Below are 15,705 nucleotides of genomic sequence, written 5' to 3'. Positions count from 1 at the left end.
TCCAGGAAGTTCCAAGGATCCAGAGTTCGATGGAGCAACGAGTTGGAGAAGATTTGACATGATGATAAAATTGATTTTGTCCCTTAAACACAGGTTTTCAGGGCTGGAGCAAAATACCGGAGAGGAGAATTGCTGAGCTGTTCTGAGAAATGATATGACTAACCTTTTTTCCTTTTAATTTCCTAAGCTTGGGTGAAGCATGTTGAGTTTTTTGCCACATGAGATGTGTCAAAAAAGAGAGGGGTTTAAGATTTAAGATTTAATTTGTTTAATTTGAAAGGGGTTTTACTAGGATTTTATAATGACTGGGGTTGTTTGATAATCTAGATATAGTAAAACTGAGGATTTGTTAAAAGAAAGGATTAAAATGAATTGAATTCTGTTTAGAAGATAAATTGCTGGTGTTAATAAGAAGTTGTATACAAAACTTAAAGGGGAAACTGTGGGAATAAAGGATATGCTTTGGGGAAAATAGTGAAGATTTTATGAGTAGAAAATGTGGGATTTCTTGTTGATTTTTAGGATAAGTTGTCACAGTGACATAATGTTAGAATGTTGTTATAATGTAGGCTTTAGAAACAGATAGTAAATAGATTTATTTTTAGGGTAGAGGAGAGCTTTTATGAGGATGTTAAAAGTCTCACTGACTCAAATGAATAATATTGGAGATTATATATGTAGAAAGGATTTTTTATACACATTGCATTTTGTGCCTTTAACGGAGTTGTGGCTCAGAGAGTCGTCTCTTGAGGGTCACAGACTTTTAGTTAACGTCATGATTAGCCAATCTACTGTGAGAATGACCTGAGTTATTGAAGGATTGCACACGCTTACAGACGTATAGAGTTTATCAACACACAGGACAGTATTGATTTGAGGCCTAGGGCCTGAAGTTCATTTAGCTTTTAACTGAATTTGAGTTGACCCTGTAACAAGTGACAGACAAGAGGAACCGAATAGGAGTTTTGCTTGTAACTAAACTGTGTGACAGGTAAAATATTGAGATAACACATGCAGCTCCAAAATGAGTCTTATTATATAAAGTGCAGCTACAGGATAACAAATACTTGTTGAAGGGATCACGTTTTTGCTTTAAACCAGGTCCAAGGGGGGAAAAGCTTATGTATTTTGGGTAATGACTGATAAAATATAATTAGAATGTACCATTACATTAAGAGTAGTAAAATGAAATAAAATGATATATTAAAACAGGTTATAACACAGGAACTGTGAGTGTTAAAATGAAGTTAGTGTCAACACACAGAAGTTGTTCCTAGGGAGCTTTTAGCTATGATGAAAGTTATTTAGGAGTAATTGATTATATGCTTAAACTTAGTTGATTGAAATGGTTGTTTTTTCTTTGATCCTTTAGTAGAATAAGTGTTTAGGATTTTTCTTGTGATAGGTGACTTTAGATGAGAGGCCCTTGCAGCAGTGACAGTTTTGTGTACAGGATGTTGATGATCAGATAAGGAGCAAGAGGAAGCACATGCAGAGACGTGCTTCCTTTGATTCTCTTAAAGGCAGTGCTTTTAGGAGTTTTACAAATGCTGAGTACGGTTGAATGAGATATGAAAATAAATGTCGAAAAACCAAATACGTAATTAGGTTCATGTTTTGAGTAACATTAGGTTGAGTAACATTAGGTTTGAATAAAGAAGACAACTGAGGGACATAAGGCAGGGAAGCCGTACTAGGGAGAAAGTGTTTTGTTTCCTTTGCAGGTGGCCAGATTTCCACTAGAGTGGGACCCAGAAGAGGAGCAGAGACCACTTAAGCATGAAGTGTTCTCAAGTGGGAGTGGGCATTTTATTATTAAGACCACCTAGATGACATGAGGTTGTCTGATTTGTTAAGTCACAGGATGCCAAGAAAGGGTCAGAGCTAAGAACAGTGATCCTAATGTCCATGACGTCAGGGGTGGACAGGGAAGCAGTTGAATGGGCCAAGGAGTGACCCAACATAATGTATGGCGACCTCTGGTGTGCCAGAGGTCGAGAGTGGGAGTGTGAAGGGGAGAAATATTTTACTGCTATTATTTGCTGCTATTTTATAATCATCATTACCATTTCATGTGATGTTACATTCAGATGCATTCAGATGTTCCAATATATGGGTATTATATTAGTCTTTATTACAGGTTCAGTTATAATCAGTTGAATCTATAATTTAAAGGTTTTTGAATGTTTTTATATTCTTACACATAGTCTTCAGTGGGGGAGAAGCTGACTGCAGGCTGACAGGAAATGCGTCTGCAGAGCATGTTTTGCAGAAGTGAAACCGAAAGCAGAGTGAGTGCAAGCCAAAGAGCAGGGTGTTATTATGCATGTAACACACACGCTTAGAGGGATCACTGATAGGGAAAGTTCAAAATTGTTTTGCTTAGGGTGGCTTTTAGACTATATTAGGAGGAGCAAACATATTGGCAGATCTAAGATCATCATTCGAGTGTGACATTTAGCCTAGAAATTACACAGAGTTCAGCTGTGTATGAGCACAGGCCTTATGTCTGGCTAAGATGAGAGGTGTGAGGTTAGCTGGGGTGCAGACAGGTCATGACACGTACTTAGCATACACGGCGGACACATACACAATGGTAGATCTATTTTGGTAGGGCAGAAATGCAGAAGTGTGCCGGCGTATTTTAGAGGAAGCGCACCAGACGCGGCGACAGCGAAGAGGGAAGCACCGACCAAGACAATGTTTTTAGAGCGATGTTAAGGTCATGGAACATTTGTGGTTTTGAAGCTGATGTATGTGATGACGCAATGAGGGGGCGTCACTAAATATACTCTGATGCATATAAAACTGTATTTTGATGTTAGGAGGATGAGATTGTGGGGCTGTCTGCTTACGGAGTCCGCTCATTCTCCCACGCGTGTCATTTCATTAAAATCATCGTCTTTACCCTTTGGACCAGTGTGGTTACTTGCATTCCTCCTGTGTGTCCTTCCCTATATTTTTGAACCTTAACACCACCAACCTCCCAGTTAGTAGGTGACCTGCTCTACCATCTGACTTACAGCCACCCCAATGACAAGGGTGACCAGCAGGGAGCAGTACATTTTGGAGAATCTCATGGGTGGCAGCAGGGTAGCACATAAATAAGACTGGTCTGTGGTGTTGAACAATAAAGCTTGGATAGGTCGTTCACATGTCAGATGTGGATGCTGTGTCATTTTTAACAAGCACTACAAGAACAACTCATGGTGTCAATTCAATTCAATACTTTATTGTCCCACAAGGGGAAATTAGTGTAGCAGCAACAATGAGAATAAACAAAACAATGATAAAAAGCCACAAGACAGTTATTTGCCATTAAGGAGACGGGTTGCAGTCGGGATAAAAGAAACCTGGAGTCTTTTAGTCTTCCTCACAGGAACTCTAAAACGACGGCCAGAGGGCAACAAGTCAAACTCACTGTGAAGTGGATGGTTCAAACAGTTAACAATAGAATGAGGCTTCCTCAGCACATGCTTGTTATAAATGGTCAAAAGTCCATCTTGCCAACGCCCTGAGAGTTTGCTGCAAGGTTTTACCAAAAGTCCCAACCGATTCTTGTTCTTCAGAGTCATGTTACCAAACCAAGTAGATAAATGATTCAATAAAACTTCTGTAAAACAAGGAGAACATTTCAGATGAGACATTAAAAGATCTCATTTCCCTTAAAGAGAACAGTCTTTGCTGAACGTGTTTGGTAGTGGCCTCAGCATGAGGCTCAAAACACAGTTTGTGGGCAAGAACAACCCCTAAATACTTGTAACTCTTCACAATCTCAATATCAGCAGCTTTAATCATAGCAGGTGATGACCTATAAAAAGACTTCCTAAAATCAATTATCACGTTAAATGTCGTATTGACTTTAAAATCCTTTTGTTTACTTTTAAAATTCTAAATAACCTGGCGCCTAGCTACCTAACCGATCTCCTCAACTTGTAGAACCCCAAGAGACCACTAAGATCGTCTAGCCAACTGCTTTTAATGCAACCAAGGTCTCGATTAAAGACCAGAGGTGACCGTGCCTTTGCTATTGCCGCACCTAGACTCTGGAACAATCTCCCAGGTGATGTCCGCACGTCTGAGTCCATTCAATTGTTTAAATCGCGCCTAAAAACCCACTTGTTTAATTGGGTCTTTGAAGCGATTTAGTTTGGCTTTCATCTGGTGCATTGCACTATGTAAATGCACTGTTTGTACCTTGTTTTACTTGTCATGCTCTGCCCTGAATTTTACTCACATAGCAGTACTACTGTGAAGCACTTTGATGTACTCCGGTCTTTTAAAATGTGCTATAGAAATATATTTTGAATTGATTTGGTGTCTTTTGTTTTTGACACATTCAATGAAAAGGAAGGACTCATCACACCAAGCCACAAAATCTTCTACAACCTGCCCATGGCCTGACTCGTCCCCACAAGAAGACTAACGATCACTGTGTCATCAGCAAACTTCAGGATGTGTCTGTTAGTGAAATTACTGCGACGCTCATTTGTTTACAGAATGAACAGAAGGGGTGAAAGACAGCAACCCTGGGGAGATCCAGTAGAGGAGGAGAGCACATCAGATCAAGTGTCAGGAGTAAAAGGTAAAAGCGATAGCCGTCCAAAGTTCTGCTCGAGATGGAAAGTTTGAATCCACTGGAAGGGCTGAAACTGGTGGGGATGTGGACACCAGTCTCAGCTCATCAGTCTAAGCTGTATATGGCTGCCATGGGACTAGACTCCAAACCCGACACCAGGAAAATTGTGTTGCTGCTCACAGTGGCTGGTCCTCACGCCACTGAAGTCTTCAACACGTTCGAGTTCAAGGAAGTTGGTGACAGAAATAATAGAATAGAATAGAGGCCAGCAAAGATGATCCAATGTACTCCTGTAAGCCATGTGGTGGCAGACATGAACCCTGACAGTGTCCTGCTTATGGCAAAAGATGCTTAAAATGTAATGGAAAGAATGTGAGACTTTCTTTGTGGGCACAGTGTCTCCTGGAGATGTAAAAACTGAGCACAATAAAGCAGAAGAAAGTGAGAGGCGCTCAGATTATGAAGCATATACTCCCAATACATGAAACTTTAGTGACACTAAGGATTGATACGGGTGCACAAGCAAACCTAATCAGCATGACAGAGATCAATGCTATGAAACAAAAGCCCAAAACAAGTAAGAAGAGTACCTTTAAAAGACTACAATGGGAAGAACATTGAAATCAGTGGTCAATGCAGACTGAAAGTCACAGTAAAATCCAAAGATTATGATGTACTGTTTACGGTTGTACCAGAGGGCCTGGAGTCACTGCTAGGTGGGGTGACATCCAACAGATTAAACCTGGTAGAAAGAGTATACCACATCAACTGTGCAGAAGCAGCAAGTGCACACGCAGGGACAGTTCTCAGAGGATTGGGATGCCTACCATACACATACAGTGTCCAGCTGAAAGATGATGCACAGCCGCTAATCCATGCACCACGGAGAGTCCCAGCTCCACTTAAGGATCATCTTAAAAAAAAAAAAAAAAAAAGAGCTGGACAGGATGTCACAGTTGCAGGTCATCACAAAAGTGGAAGAACCACACTCAATGGTGTGCATGGATAAAAGGAACAAAAACAAAGAACAGTGTATACATGGACCCTTGAGATTTAACCTAAGCATAAACAAGAGCACTGCCAGATACCAACGCATGACGAGATTAAAAGTGAAATGGCCAGAGCCAAATACTTCTTGGAGCTACATGCAGCACGGGGTTTCTGCAAATAAAGCTGGGTGAGAAAAGTTCAAAATATTGAACTTTTATTTTGTACCTGTAAATCAGATTGAAGTTGAAACTGAAACTGCACAAAGTCTCACATAAAACACTGACCACAAACAGGAATACAGCATAAAAGACAGATATTTCTGGAAAACAACAACCCCGAGAGTTCTCATGCAGTCTATCAAATTCCTACTCATACTGAAACGTTTCACGAGCTTCCGGCTTCTCACCGGTGTGAGTTTTCTTGTGATACATCAAAATACTTTCTTGACTGAAACTTTTCCCACATGTATCACAGGTATATGGTCTCTCACCGGTGTGCGTTTTCTGGTGAATATACAAAGTACTGCTTCGACTGAAACCTTTCCCACATGTATCACAGGGATATGGTCTCTCACCTGTGTGAGTTTTCTGGTGAATATACAAAGTACTGCTTCGACTGAAACTTTTCCCACATGTATCACAGGTATATGGTCTCTCACCTGTGTGAGTTTTCTGGTGAATATACAAAGTACTGCTTCGACTGAAACTTTTCCCACATGTATCACAGGGATATGGCCTCTCACCTGTGTGGGTTCTAAGGTGACGTTTCCAGGTACTTCTATCACTGAAGCTTTTCCCACATGTATTACAAGCAAACAGCTTTTCACCTGTGTGAGTTCTCCTGTGATTATACAAATAACTGCTGTGACTAAAGCTTTTCCCACAAGTTTCACATGGATATGGCCTCTCACCTGTGTGGGTTCTCATGTGGATAGATAAATTCATTTTCTTATGGAAACTTTTCCCACAAGTTTCACAAGAATAGGGCCTCTCACCTGTGTGGGTTCTCATGTGAGTACGCAAAGTACTGCTTCGACTGAAACTTTTCCCACATGTATTACAGGGATATGGCTTCTCACCTGTGTGGGTTCTAAGGTGGCGTTTCCACGTACTTCTATCACTGAAGCTTTTCCCACATGTATCACAACGATACGGTTTCACATCAGTGTGGGGTTTCTTTCTTTGGGCCTGATTCTTGACAGATTTTTGGCAAACATCAGACTCTCTACCTGTGGCAGCATTGCAGGGACTCTCTGACACAGTCCAGCTCTCCACATCATCGTGACTTCTGTCTCTCTTCTGTCTCTTCTTTGGCACCGAGGTCACAGTTTCACTTGACCCTGACTCTTCACACTTGCTGGATTCTTCATCTGTGATTTCACTTTGAGGAGAGTCATCAGAGAGGAGCTGCTCCCCGTCTCCTCCTGGTTCACTGTGCTCTCCTTCCTCAGCAGCAGTCACCATAAAGGTATCCGTCTCCTCCTTCAGTCCCAGCTGCTCTCCCTCCTGACTGCTGCACAGTTCCTCCTGTTCCTCTTTAATCTGTGGAGGTTCTGGTTCCTCCTGGTCCACACTGGAGCTCCTCTCCTGGTTCCAGAGCTGCTGCTCAGGGAGAACCTCCTCCTCCTCACAGATATCCTGCTGTGGGATGTCTGGAGAGAAAAATTGTAAAATTGTAAATATATTCATCATGCTATCCATTTTCATAAACACTTCTCTATCACCCAGACAGCATCTCAGCTCCAGGCCCACTGAGTTCACAATAACCTCTACAAAGCATTTGATCCACTTCTCATTCTAGGAACAGTACTGAAACAGCTACTGCTGAAATCACCAGTGAGCTGGGGCCAACCTTATCACTATTCTTATCAGCAGTGATGCTCCTAACCTCATCTCCCATCCTCTCCTGTTAGAGCAGAGGTTCTTAACCTGGGTTCGATCGAACCCTAGGGGTTCGGCAGAGCCTCCGCCGTGACATGCACGGCTCATTTTGTGCACCAGTAAAAAAAAAAAAAAAAAATCTATGTCTTGAATTTGAAAAAAAATCATATTTTATTTTTCACTAAAGAGGCGTTCAGTGAAAGCGCATATGAAACTGGTGGGGTTCGGTACCTCCAACAAGGTTAAGAACCACTGTGTTAGAGTGACTGGCCAGTATTGGAATCATGGACACAGCTCTACAATATTTTACATCCTTCCTATCTGACACAAAACAGCTCGTTCACAGCAGAACTGTCAGTGTTGGGACTCCTCTTATTTACAATCTCTCCCTTTACTCTCACAAATATTCCCCACCATTTTGGAATACAGCTTCATTTTTATGCTGATGAGACAACACTTTACATCATCTAAGTAGCTTGGAGATAAAAGCGTCTGGATTTCTCCAAGTTGCTTGAAGACATTTCACCTCTGAACCAGTTTTCTCCAAGCACAACATCCCAGTGTACTTCAGACCCAGCAACACACTCAGACACAAACTGGTTCATCCCAAAGACGAAACTCCAAAACACAGACTTAACAACGTGGTGTATGCTGTACAGTGCAGCGAGGAATGCCCAGACCTCTACATTGGAGAGACCAAACAGCCACTTCACAAGCGCATGGCACAACATAGAGCCACCTCCACAGGACAAGACTCAGCAGTCCATCTGCATCTAAAGGTCAAAGGTCACTCTTTGAGGATGCCAATGTTCACATTTTGGACAGAGAAGACAGATGGTTTGAAAGAGGAGTGAAAGAAGACAGACAAACACTTTACATCACCTCTCTTTGCCTGAGTCATCACCACCTCGATTACAAATAATGAGCTCAAAATAAACAGCACTAAAAGTTAAGTGATGCTTACTGGTTCAAAGAACACTCTGTCCAAAATACACACTTTGCTGTTTTCTATGTGTAGACTGGATAGATGGCTGTCTTGTCCACACCTCCCAAAGATTTTGGTATCATTTTGGACAATATTCCCTCCTTGACTGCCCAGATCAACAATTCCATTCGGTTTTATTTATATAGCATCAAATCACAACAGTTGTCTCAAGGCGCTTCAGACTGTAGGGTGAAGATAATAATTTTTAAAAAGAAAAAAAAACAAAAAAACAAAAACCACCCCCCCCAAAAAAAACAACAATCATATGACCCCCTATGAGCAAGCACTTTGGCGACAGTGGGAAGGAAAAACTCCCTTTTAACAGGAAGAAACCTCCGGCAGAACCAGGCTCAGGGAGGGGCGGGGCCATCTGCTGCGACCGGTTGGGGTGAGAGAAGGAAGACAGGATAAAGACATGCTGTGGAAGAGAGACAGAGATTAATAACAACTAATAATTAAATGCTAAGATGTGTATAAACACTGAGTGAAAAAGGTGACAGAAGAAGAAACACTCAGTGCATCATGGTGGAACTCCATAATTAACCTCAGTGTGCGAAGAGGACTCTCCATTTACATGAACAAATTGGAGTCTATGTGTTGTTCGCTCATACTTGCACAGTAGCTTTAAGCAGTGCTTACCAATGTTAAAATATCTTGATGCATGTTCAATCATCCAGGTAAGCAAATCCCAAAAAACTGATTCTGTTCATCTGGACGTAGCGTTGTCAATGAGAGTCCAGATATTTGACAACTACTCTTTCAAGGATGTTTGATATGAAAGGAAGGTTGGAGATTGGCCTATAATTAGCTAAGACAGCTGGGTCTAGAGATGCTTTTTAAGTAAAGGTTTAACTACAGCCAGCTTGAAGGCCTGTGGTACATAGCCGATTATTAGAGATAGGTTGATCATATTTAAGATTGAAGCATTAATTAATGGCAGGACTTCTTTGAGCAGTTTTGTAGGAATGGGGTCTAAAAGACACGTTGATGGTTTGGAGGAATTAATTATTGAAGTTAACTCAGAAAGATCAATTGGAGAAAAGAGTCTAACTTAACATCAATGGTACTAAAAGTAGCTGTAGATAATATTACATCTGTGGGATGATTATTGGTAATTTTTTCTCTAATGATAAGAATTTTATTTGTGAAGAAGTTCATGAAGTCATTACTAGTTAATGTTAAAGGGATTGTTGGCTCAGTAGAGCTCTGACTGTTTGTCAGCCTGGCTACAGTGCTGAAGAGAAACCTGGGGTTGTTCTTATTTTCTTCAATCAGTGACGAATAGTAAGATGTTCTGGCTTTTATGGAGGGCTTTCTTATAAAGCAGCAAACTATTTCTCCAGGCTAAATGATGATCCTCTAAATTTGTGACACGCCATTTCCTCTCCAGCTTACGAGTTATCTGCTTTAGGCTACGTGTTTGAGAATTATACCACGGAGTCAGGTACTTTGATTTGAGGCCTTAGTTTTCACAGCAGCTACAGTATCCAGAGTCGCATGCGTAGTGAGGAGGTAAAATTATTAATAAGATAATCGACCTCTGTTGGAGTAGCGTTCAGATAGCTGCTCTGCTCTATGTTGGTACAGGGCATTGAAGATGATAACAGTGGGTGGATTATATTCTTAAACTTAGTTACAGCACTTTCAGAAAGACATCTACTGTGATAAAGTTATGCTGCAATAAGCCATCAGTTACCATGGTGATGTACCCAGTAAGAAGTGTGAGAGGAAAACCCCAATCCTGCCTCGTAGCAGCGTCCTCGGGTGAGTTTAAAGCTGAATGTTTGTTTAAACAGAGACACATTAACCTTCTGTCCTCCAGAAACATCCCTGCAGCCTCAAAGTAAACGTACCACAGAGCTGTGATCAGGAGCCTCCATGAGTCCCAGTCATGTGTGAGTTCATTCATCCCTCAGAGTGACACTCACCTGTCCTGTGCAGCTTTATTTGGGGTTTCCAGGTGATATCCAGCAGTCTGCGCTGACGCTCCATCTCTTCCTCGTACTGCACAGGATCATTATGAACTTCAGTCTCCTCCTTCAGTCCCAGCTGCTCTCCCTCCTGACTGCTGCACAGTTCCTCCTGTTCCTCTTTAATCTGTGGAGGTTCTGGTTCCTCCTGGTCCACACTGGAGCTCCTCTCCTGGTTCCAGAGCTGCTGCTCAGGGAGAACCTCCTCCTCCTCCTCACAGACCTGCTGCTGTGGGACGTCTGGAGGGACAGAAGAAAGAAGTCACAACCACAGAAACATTAACAGGACTTTACAGCATGACTGCGCCGCTCATGTATGTGAGAGTTCAGCCATCCAATCAGCTGTAAGTCACTGATGTCAGATCTGCATTTATTCAGATAAAGACAAACATCTGGAAGGTAAAGCCACCTCAGCACAGCAGCAGTTCATAATTTCAATATTAGGTTTGATTGTGCCGAGGCTGCACATTAAACTCTGTGTCACTTCTTTCAGTCACGTCCATGACTCTGAACAACAACATGCTGGACTTTGTTTTTCTCACACGAGTGTAAACGTGACCACAGGAACCGTGCACATGTGCGACTTTAGCTTTATGACAATCATCACAAAGGCCCGGGCGCCCACTCTGACATCACTGATGGAGAAATAAAAAGACTTATTGTTATGACATTAACACTGAACTCTTTACAGCTCTGCAGAAGAAGAAGAAGAAGGAAATCAAGGAAAAACCTTTTCAGGCTAGATTACTGAGTTTAGGAGGTGCACCTGAACGCACCATCAAACACACACGTTTCACCGCCAAACAAAAAGTTTTTCAAACGATTCACAGGATTGAGTGATGGATCCAGGTCAGAGAAAAGGCTCAAATCCAGGCTGATTTCAGCGCCTGCTGTTTGAATGGAGCACAGTGCAGTCCTGTCCTCTGTTTGCTCTTTGTTAGCTCACATCTCCAAAAAGTCCTCACAATCAGAAATGTCCCGCAGAGCTGTGATTAGGATCCTCCCTCAGAGGGACACTCACCTGTCCTGTGCAGCTTGATTTGGGGTTTCCAGGTGATATCCAGCAGTCTGCGCTGACGGTCGATCTCTTCCTCGTACTGGACGATCGTTTTTTCAAACTCCAAGAATATTTGTTCAGCAGCAGCAGTTAGTCGCTCGTTGATAAACTCTCTCAGATACTGAACTGAAGGCATTGTTACTGCCACAGCTCACACACTCGGCTCACACACACTCGGCTCTCACACACACGGCTCGGCTCACACACACGGCTCACACACACACGGCTCACACACACTCGGCTCACACACACGGCTCTCACACACTCGGCACACACACACGGCTCTCACACACTCGGCTCTCACACACTCGGCTCTCACACACTCGGCTCACACACACTCGGCTCTCACACACTCGGCTCACACACAGCACAAAGCGAGCCTCCAAAAGTCAACGCTGGAACAACCAAACTGCCGCCTTTTAAAAATCTTTACTTCCGCCGGATGTCCCGCTCTGAAGTTCCGGCAGGAGGAGGATGTTAAATTCTTTGTTCCGCTTGGAATAAACGTCCTTCTTTCTTTCTAAAACCTATTTAAATGTACAAAACAGAGCCATAAATACATAAACAGTGTGTTATAAATAATAAAGGAGAGAAAATGGAAAGAATATAGAATAATAGGAAGAATAATAACAATATAGAATAATAACGCACGGCTTTATAATATTTTATTGTTTGATGTAGGTCTAAAATAAATGAGGAATTACACATACTGTTCATTAACTGTGTTTCATTGGTGCAAATCAAATCAAACTTCAGTATCTTTGACGTATTATTGCTGTGTGATTTTTATTACTATTAATGAAGGCTACTCGCCACCGAGCTAACATTGTTAGCTGGCGTTAGCTGACGTTAGTTTACAGACTACAGACTGTTAGACTATTTCTCAGTACTCGCGTTCTCACTAGTCCGGACTTCATAAGTTCACACGGGAGTCCGGACGTCCCGAGAACGCAGCGCGATCGTTCCACGGCAGTGTACTTGATGACATCACAGCTCCCCTCTTAATTTAACTGTGATTAATATTTGCAATGGAAATGACACATGACATAAAAAATACCATGATGTCGTAGATTTCTTTAAGAAAAAAGATCAAAAAGTATCTGAAGCACTTTGTAAAATTCACTTTTACATATCATCTGTTTCTGTTTGTCTATAAGCTTCATACAGGTAAGCACAATCACTACATGACAGAAACACAAGCTTCATCTCTCTTAATAAACATAGCAAACATGTATGCCTGAATAAAAACAAGTGAGATGTTAGAACACTTTTATTTTTATTTTAGTAAACACTCAAAACTTACAATAGACAGCTGCTGGGGTTTGGAGGAGAATTGAACAAATATTTAAAATATAATCTGATCCTTTTTGGAGCCTTCAGGATCTCCACGTATTGCCATGCTGTTTTTAGACTTGATGGATAGCATTAACAACATGCTAGCTGCAAATGTATCATCTATCTATAATAATCATCAATAATCAGCTCCACATGATTATTAACAGATAAGAAGAAAACATATTGCTGATACAGAAACAGTTTTCTATACGAGATCGCTGCAAAAGCACAGCCTTACCTAATGTCCACCCTACTGTTACTCATTTATATTAAGGTTTAAACATCTAGTTGGTATTGGTATGGCGAGTAACCTTCAGTAACAGTAATAAATCACACAGCAATAGTACATTCATGTAGTTGTAAAAAGGTTGATAACATATTAAGTAATTCAAAGTATTCAGAATACGTTACTCTCATTGAGAAACTTAATAATATGTTACAAACTACATTTGGGGCATGTAATCTGTAGTGGAATACATTTTCAAAGTAACCTTCCCAACACTGAAAGTAACTTGCAATCAGACAAGTAGTTTTGCTTTAATTGTGGAGAAGGTGGCCAAGTATTTAGTGCCTCAAACATACAATCTTATTTCCAGTTCATTTCCAGCAATGTTTCAAAGAAGGCAATCTAAAGGAAAGAGGCGTTTCCCAGCTCCTGGTACTGTCATACATGCAGTTAGCAACCTTGAGTTACATTTTTGTCTTCTGCCTGATTCCACGACAAAAACCGCAAAGACTGAAATACGGCTTCTTAGAGGGCGAATACTCAGCATAGCTGAAAGCGCTGATCACGAAGAGGTACTTTCTCACTTTTAGATGCCTTTACCTCGTTAAGAAAAACTCATTCTTAACTTCAAAATGTTACAATTTGATACGGCAAATTAATCGTGAGGACATTTTTGATTTCTTTTAATCCTAACCCAGATTACTGTAGCTCTGCATGAGGAGCATCCTAAAATGAAGGCCCTAACTGGTGGATGGGTCTTGTATAAAGCAGCAGGTAAAGTCATTCTAACTTGTGTCTGACTTCATAGAAGATGTTTACTTAGAGCCAAAAGCCTCCAGAGAAGTTGAAGCCTTTGTGTCTAACTACAACATTTTGACTAGAACTTATGGAACACTGATGTGGTTTTTATTTGTTTCGCTCTCATAAACTTGAAAAGCAACAACAGCATAAGATGCACATCAACACATTTCCATTGTTTACAGGTATAACAGCACCAGTACAGCACCACTTAATAAAAAAACCACTCGCCTCCTGACTCCTTTTATAAAATACTTTGACTTCCTGCTTGGATGTTTGCAGATAAGATTTTTAACCGTTGGACTGGGTGAAAACACAATCAAATGCTTTGTAGAGGTTATTGTGAACTCAGTGGGCCTGGAGCTGAGATGCTGTCTGGGTGATAGAGAAGTGTTTATGAAAATGGATGGCATGATGAATATATTTACCATTTTCATGTATCTGATTTGTCTCTCCAGATGTTCCACAGCAGGATATCTGTGAGGAGGAGGAGGTTCTCCCTGAGCAGCAGCTCTGGAACCAGGAGAGGAGCTCCAGTGTGGACCAGGAGGAACCAGAACCTCCACAGATTAAAGAGGAACAGGAGGAACTGTGCAGCAGTCAGGAGGGAGAGCAGCTGGGACTGAAGGAGGAGACTGATACCTTTATGGTGACTACTGCTGAGGAAGGAGAGCACAGTGAACCAGGAGGAGACGGGCAGCAGCTCCTCTCTGATGACTCTCCTCAAAGTGAAATCACAGATGAAGAATCCAGCAAGTGTGAAGAGTCAGGGTCAAGTGAAACTGTGACCTCGGTGCCAAAGAAGAGACAGAAGAGAGACAGAAGTCACGATGATGTGGAGAGCTGGACTGTGTCATAGAGTCCCTGCAATGCTGCCACAGGTAGAGAGTCTGATGTTTGCCAAAAATCTGTCAAGAATCAGGCCCAAAGAAAGAAACTTGTTTCAATCCTGCAAAACATGTGGGAAAAGCTTCAGGTTGAAAAAAACACCACTTGAGAACTCTCACCTGTGAGACGCCATATCCTTGTGAAACACATGGGAAAAGTTTCAGTCGAAAAGTGTTTTGGTATACCACAGAAAAGTCTGTAACCAGAGGTTTGTTGAACATGAAAGGTTTCAGCACAAGAAGGAATTTGATGGCCCACATGAGAACTCTCACAGGTGAGAGGCTGTAGTTGTACTGTGGTAATCGCACTCTTAGAGAAGGCAGACACTGAGCTGTTCCCAAGCCAGTTAACACATAGAGTCTCTCCATTATGTCCAGATGCCTGAGGACCACAGCGAGTGCAGGAGGTCTGAGAGCTGCTGAGGGGTGTCTGCTACAGAGTCAGCGAGTGATGGCTGAACATGTTCATTAGGTGAAAACCGCTTGACGTGAGCACAGAATGCAAATGTGGACACCCAGGCTGGGAACTTCAGGGAAAGGTGAGACGAGGCAGCCATCTATGAGCAGATCTCCAGTCCGCTGAGTAAAACAAGCATCCGTGTTGCAAAGCAACACTGTAAAACATGTAACGCTTGAACTTCAGGTGCGTGGGTCAAGCCGGGGCGCTGTCATCCTGAAGGCAGAAGCTGAAAAACATCCAGGAAACATCATCTTCATCATAACTGAATCTAATGATCCATCTTTGATCCCGAGACCCTCTGTGATCCAGGCTCTTCAGCATCCACACAAACCTTTTCAGGACTGAAGGCTTTTGATTTTTTCAGACAAACTATCACAAACAGCAGCTGTGAGCTGCGTGGTGATTATATCAAAGGAAATATTCTGACACCGAGGGCTGGACGTTGAGCCTGGCATCACACGTGGGTACAAAGGAGACCTTTCATCTGCTCTCACCTGTGCTGAGCAGACACCTGTTCTACATGCTGATAGGAGCCCTG

At 42.0% G+C, this 15,705-nt stretch overlaps 1 protein-coding gene across 3 annotated transcripts; it reads right to left on the bottom strand.

The window, feature by feature from the left end:
- Nucleotides 1-3,231: 3,231 nt before the first annotated feature.
- LOC116319365 (zinc finger protein 436-like) lies at nucleotides 3,232-11,647 on the bottom strand. 3 transcript variants are annotated; one of them, XM_039602448.1, is made up of 4 exons: nucleotides 11,426-11,647; nucleotides 10,363-10,644; nucleotides 6,648-7,220; nucleotides 3,232-3,613 (listed from the first exon to the last, which is right to left on the bottom strand). In XM_039602448.1, exons 1-4 carry the CDS (start codon nucleotides 11,595-11,597, stop codon nucleotides 3,309-3,311), a joined length of 1,332 nt encoding a protein of 443 aa, XP_039458382.1. In that variant the 5' UTR covers nucleotides 11,598-11,647; the 3' UTR covers nucleotides 3,232-3,308. The 3 variants fall into 3 exon arrangements, with proteins under 3 accessions (XP_039458382.1, XP_039458383.1, XP_039458381.1); XM_039602449.1 differs by having other exon boundaries at nucleotides 3,472-5,492; XM_039602447.1 differs by having other exon boundaries at nucleotides 3,472-7,220.
- Between the last annotated feature and the right edge of the window lie 4,058 nt (nucleotides 11,648-15,705).

This window comes from Oreochromis aureus, linkage group 18 (assembly GCF_013358895.1).
Source record: "Oreochromis aureus strain Israel breed Guangdong linkage group 18, ZZ_aureus, whole genome shotgun sequence".
Classification (NCBI taxonomy): domain Eukaryota; kingdom Metazoa; phylum Chordata; class Actinopteri; order Cichliformes; family Cichlidae; genus Oreochromis; species Oreochromis aureus.
This window is presented reverse-complemented; position numbering and strand designations above follow the sequence as displayed.

Excerpts from the sequence above, each read along its gene's own strand:
- LOC116319365 (XM_039602447.1), bottom strand. The coding sequence starts at position 11,597 with ATGCCTTCAGTTCAGTATCTGAGAGAGTTTATCAACGAGCGACTAACT. Across the intron at positions 10,645-11,425 it reads AATCAAGCTGCACAGGACAG|ACGTCCCACAGCAGCAGGTC; the intron begins GTGAGTGTCCCT and ends CTGTCCCTCCAG. Across the intron at positions 7,221-10,362 it reads AATAAAGCTGCACAGGACAG|ACATCCCACAGCAGGATATC; the intron begins GTGAGTGTCACT and ends TTTTCTCTCCAG.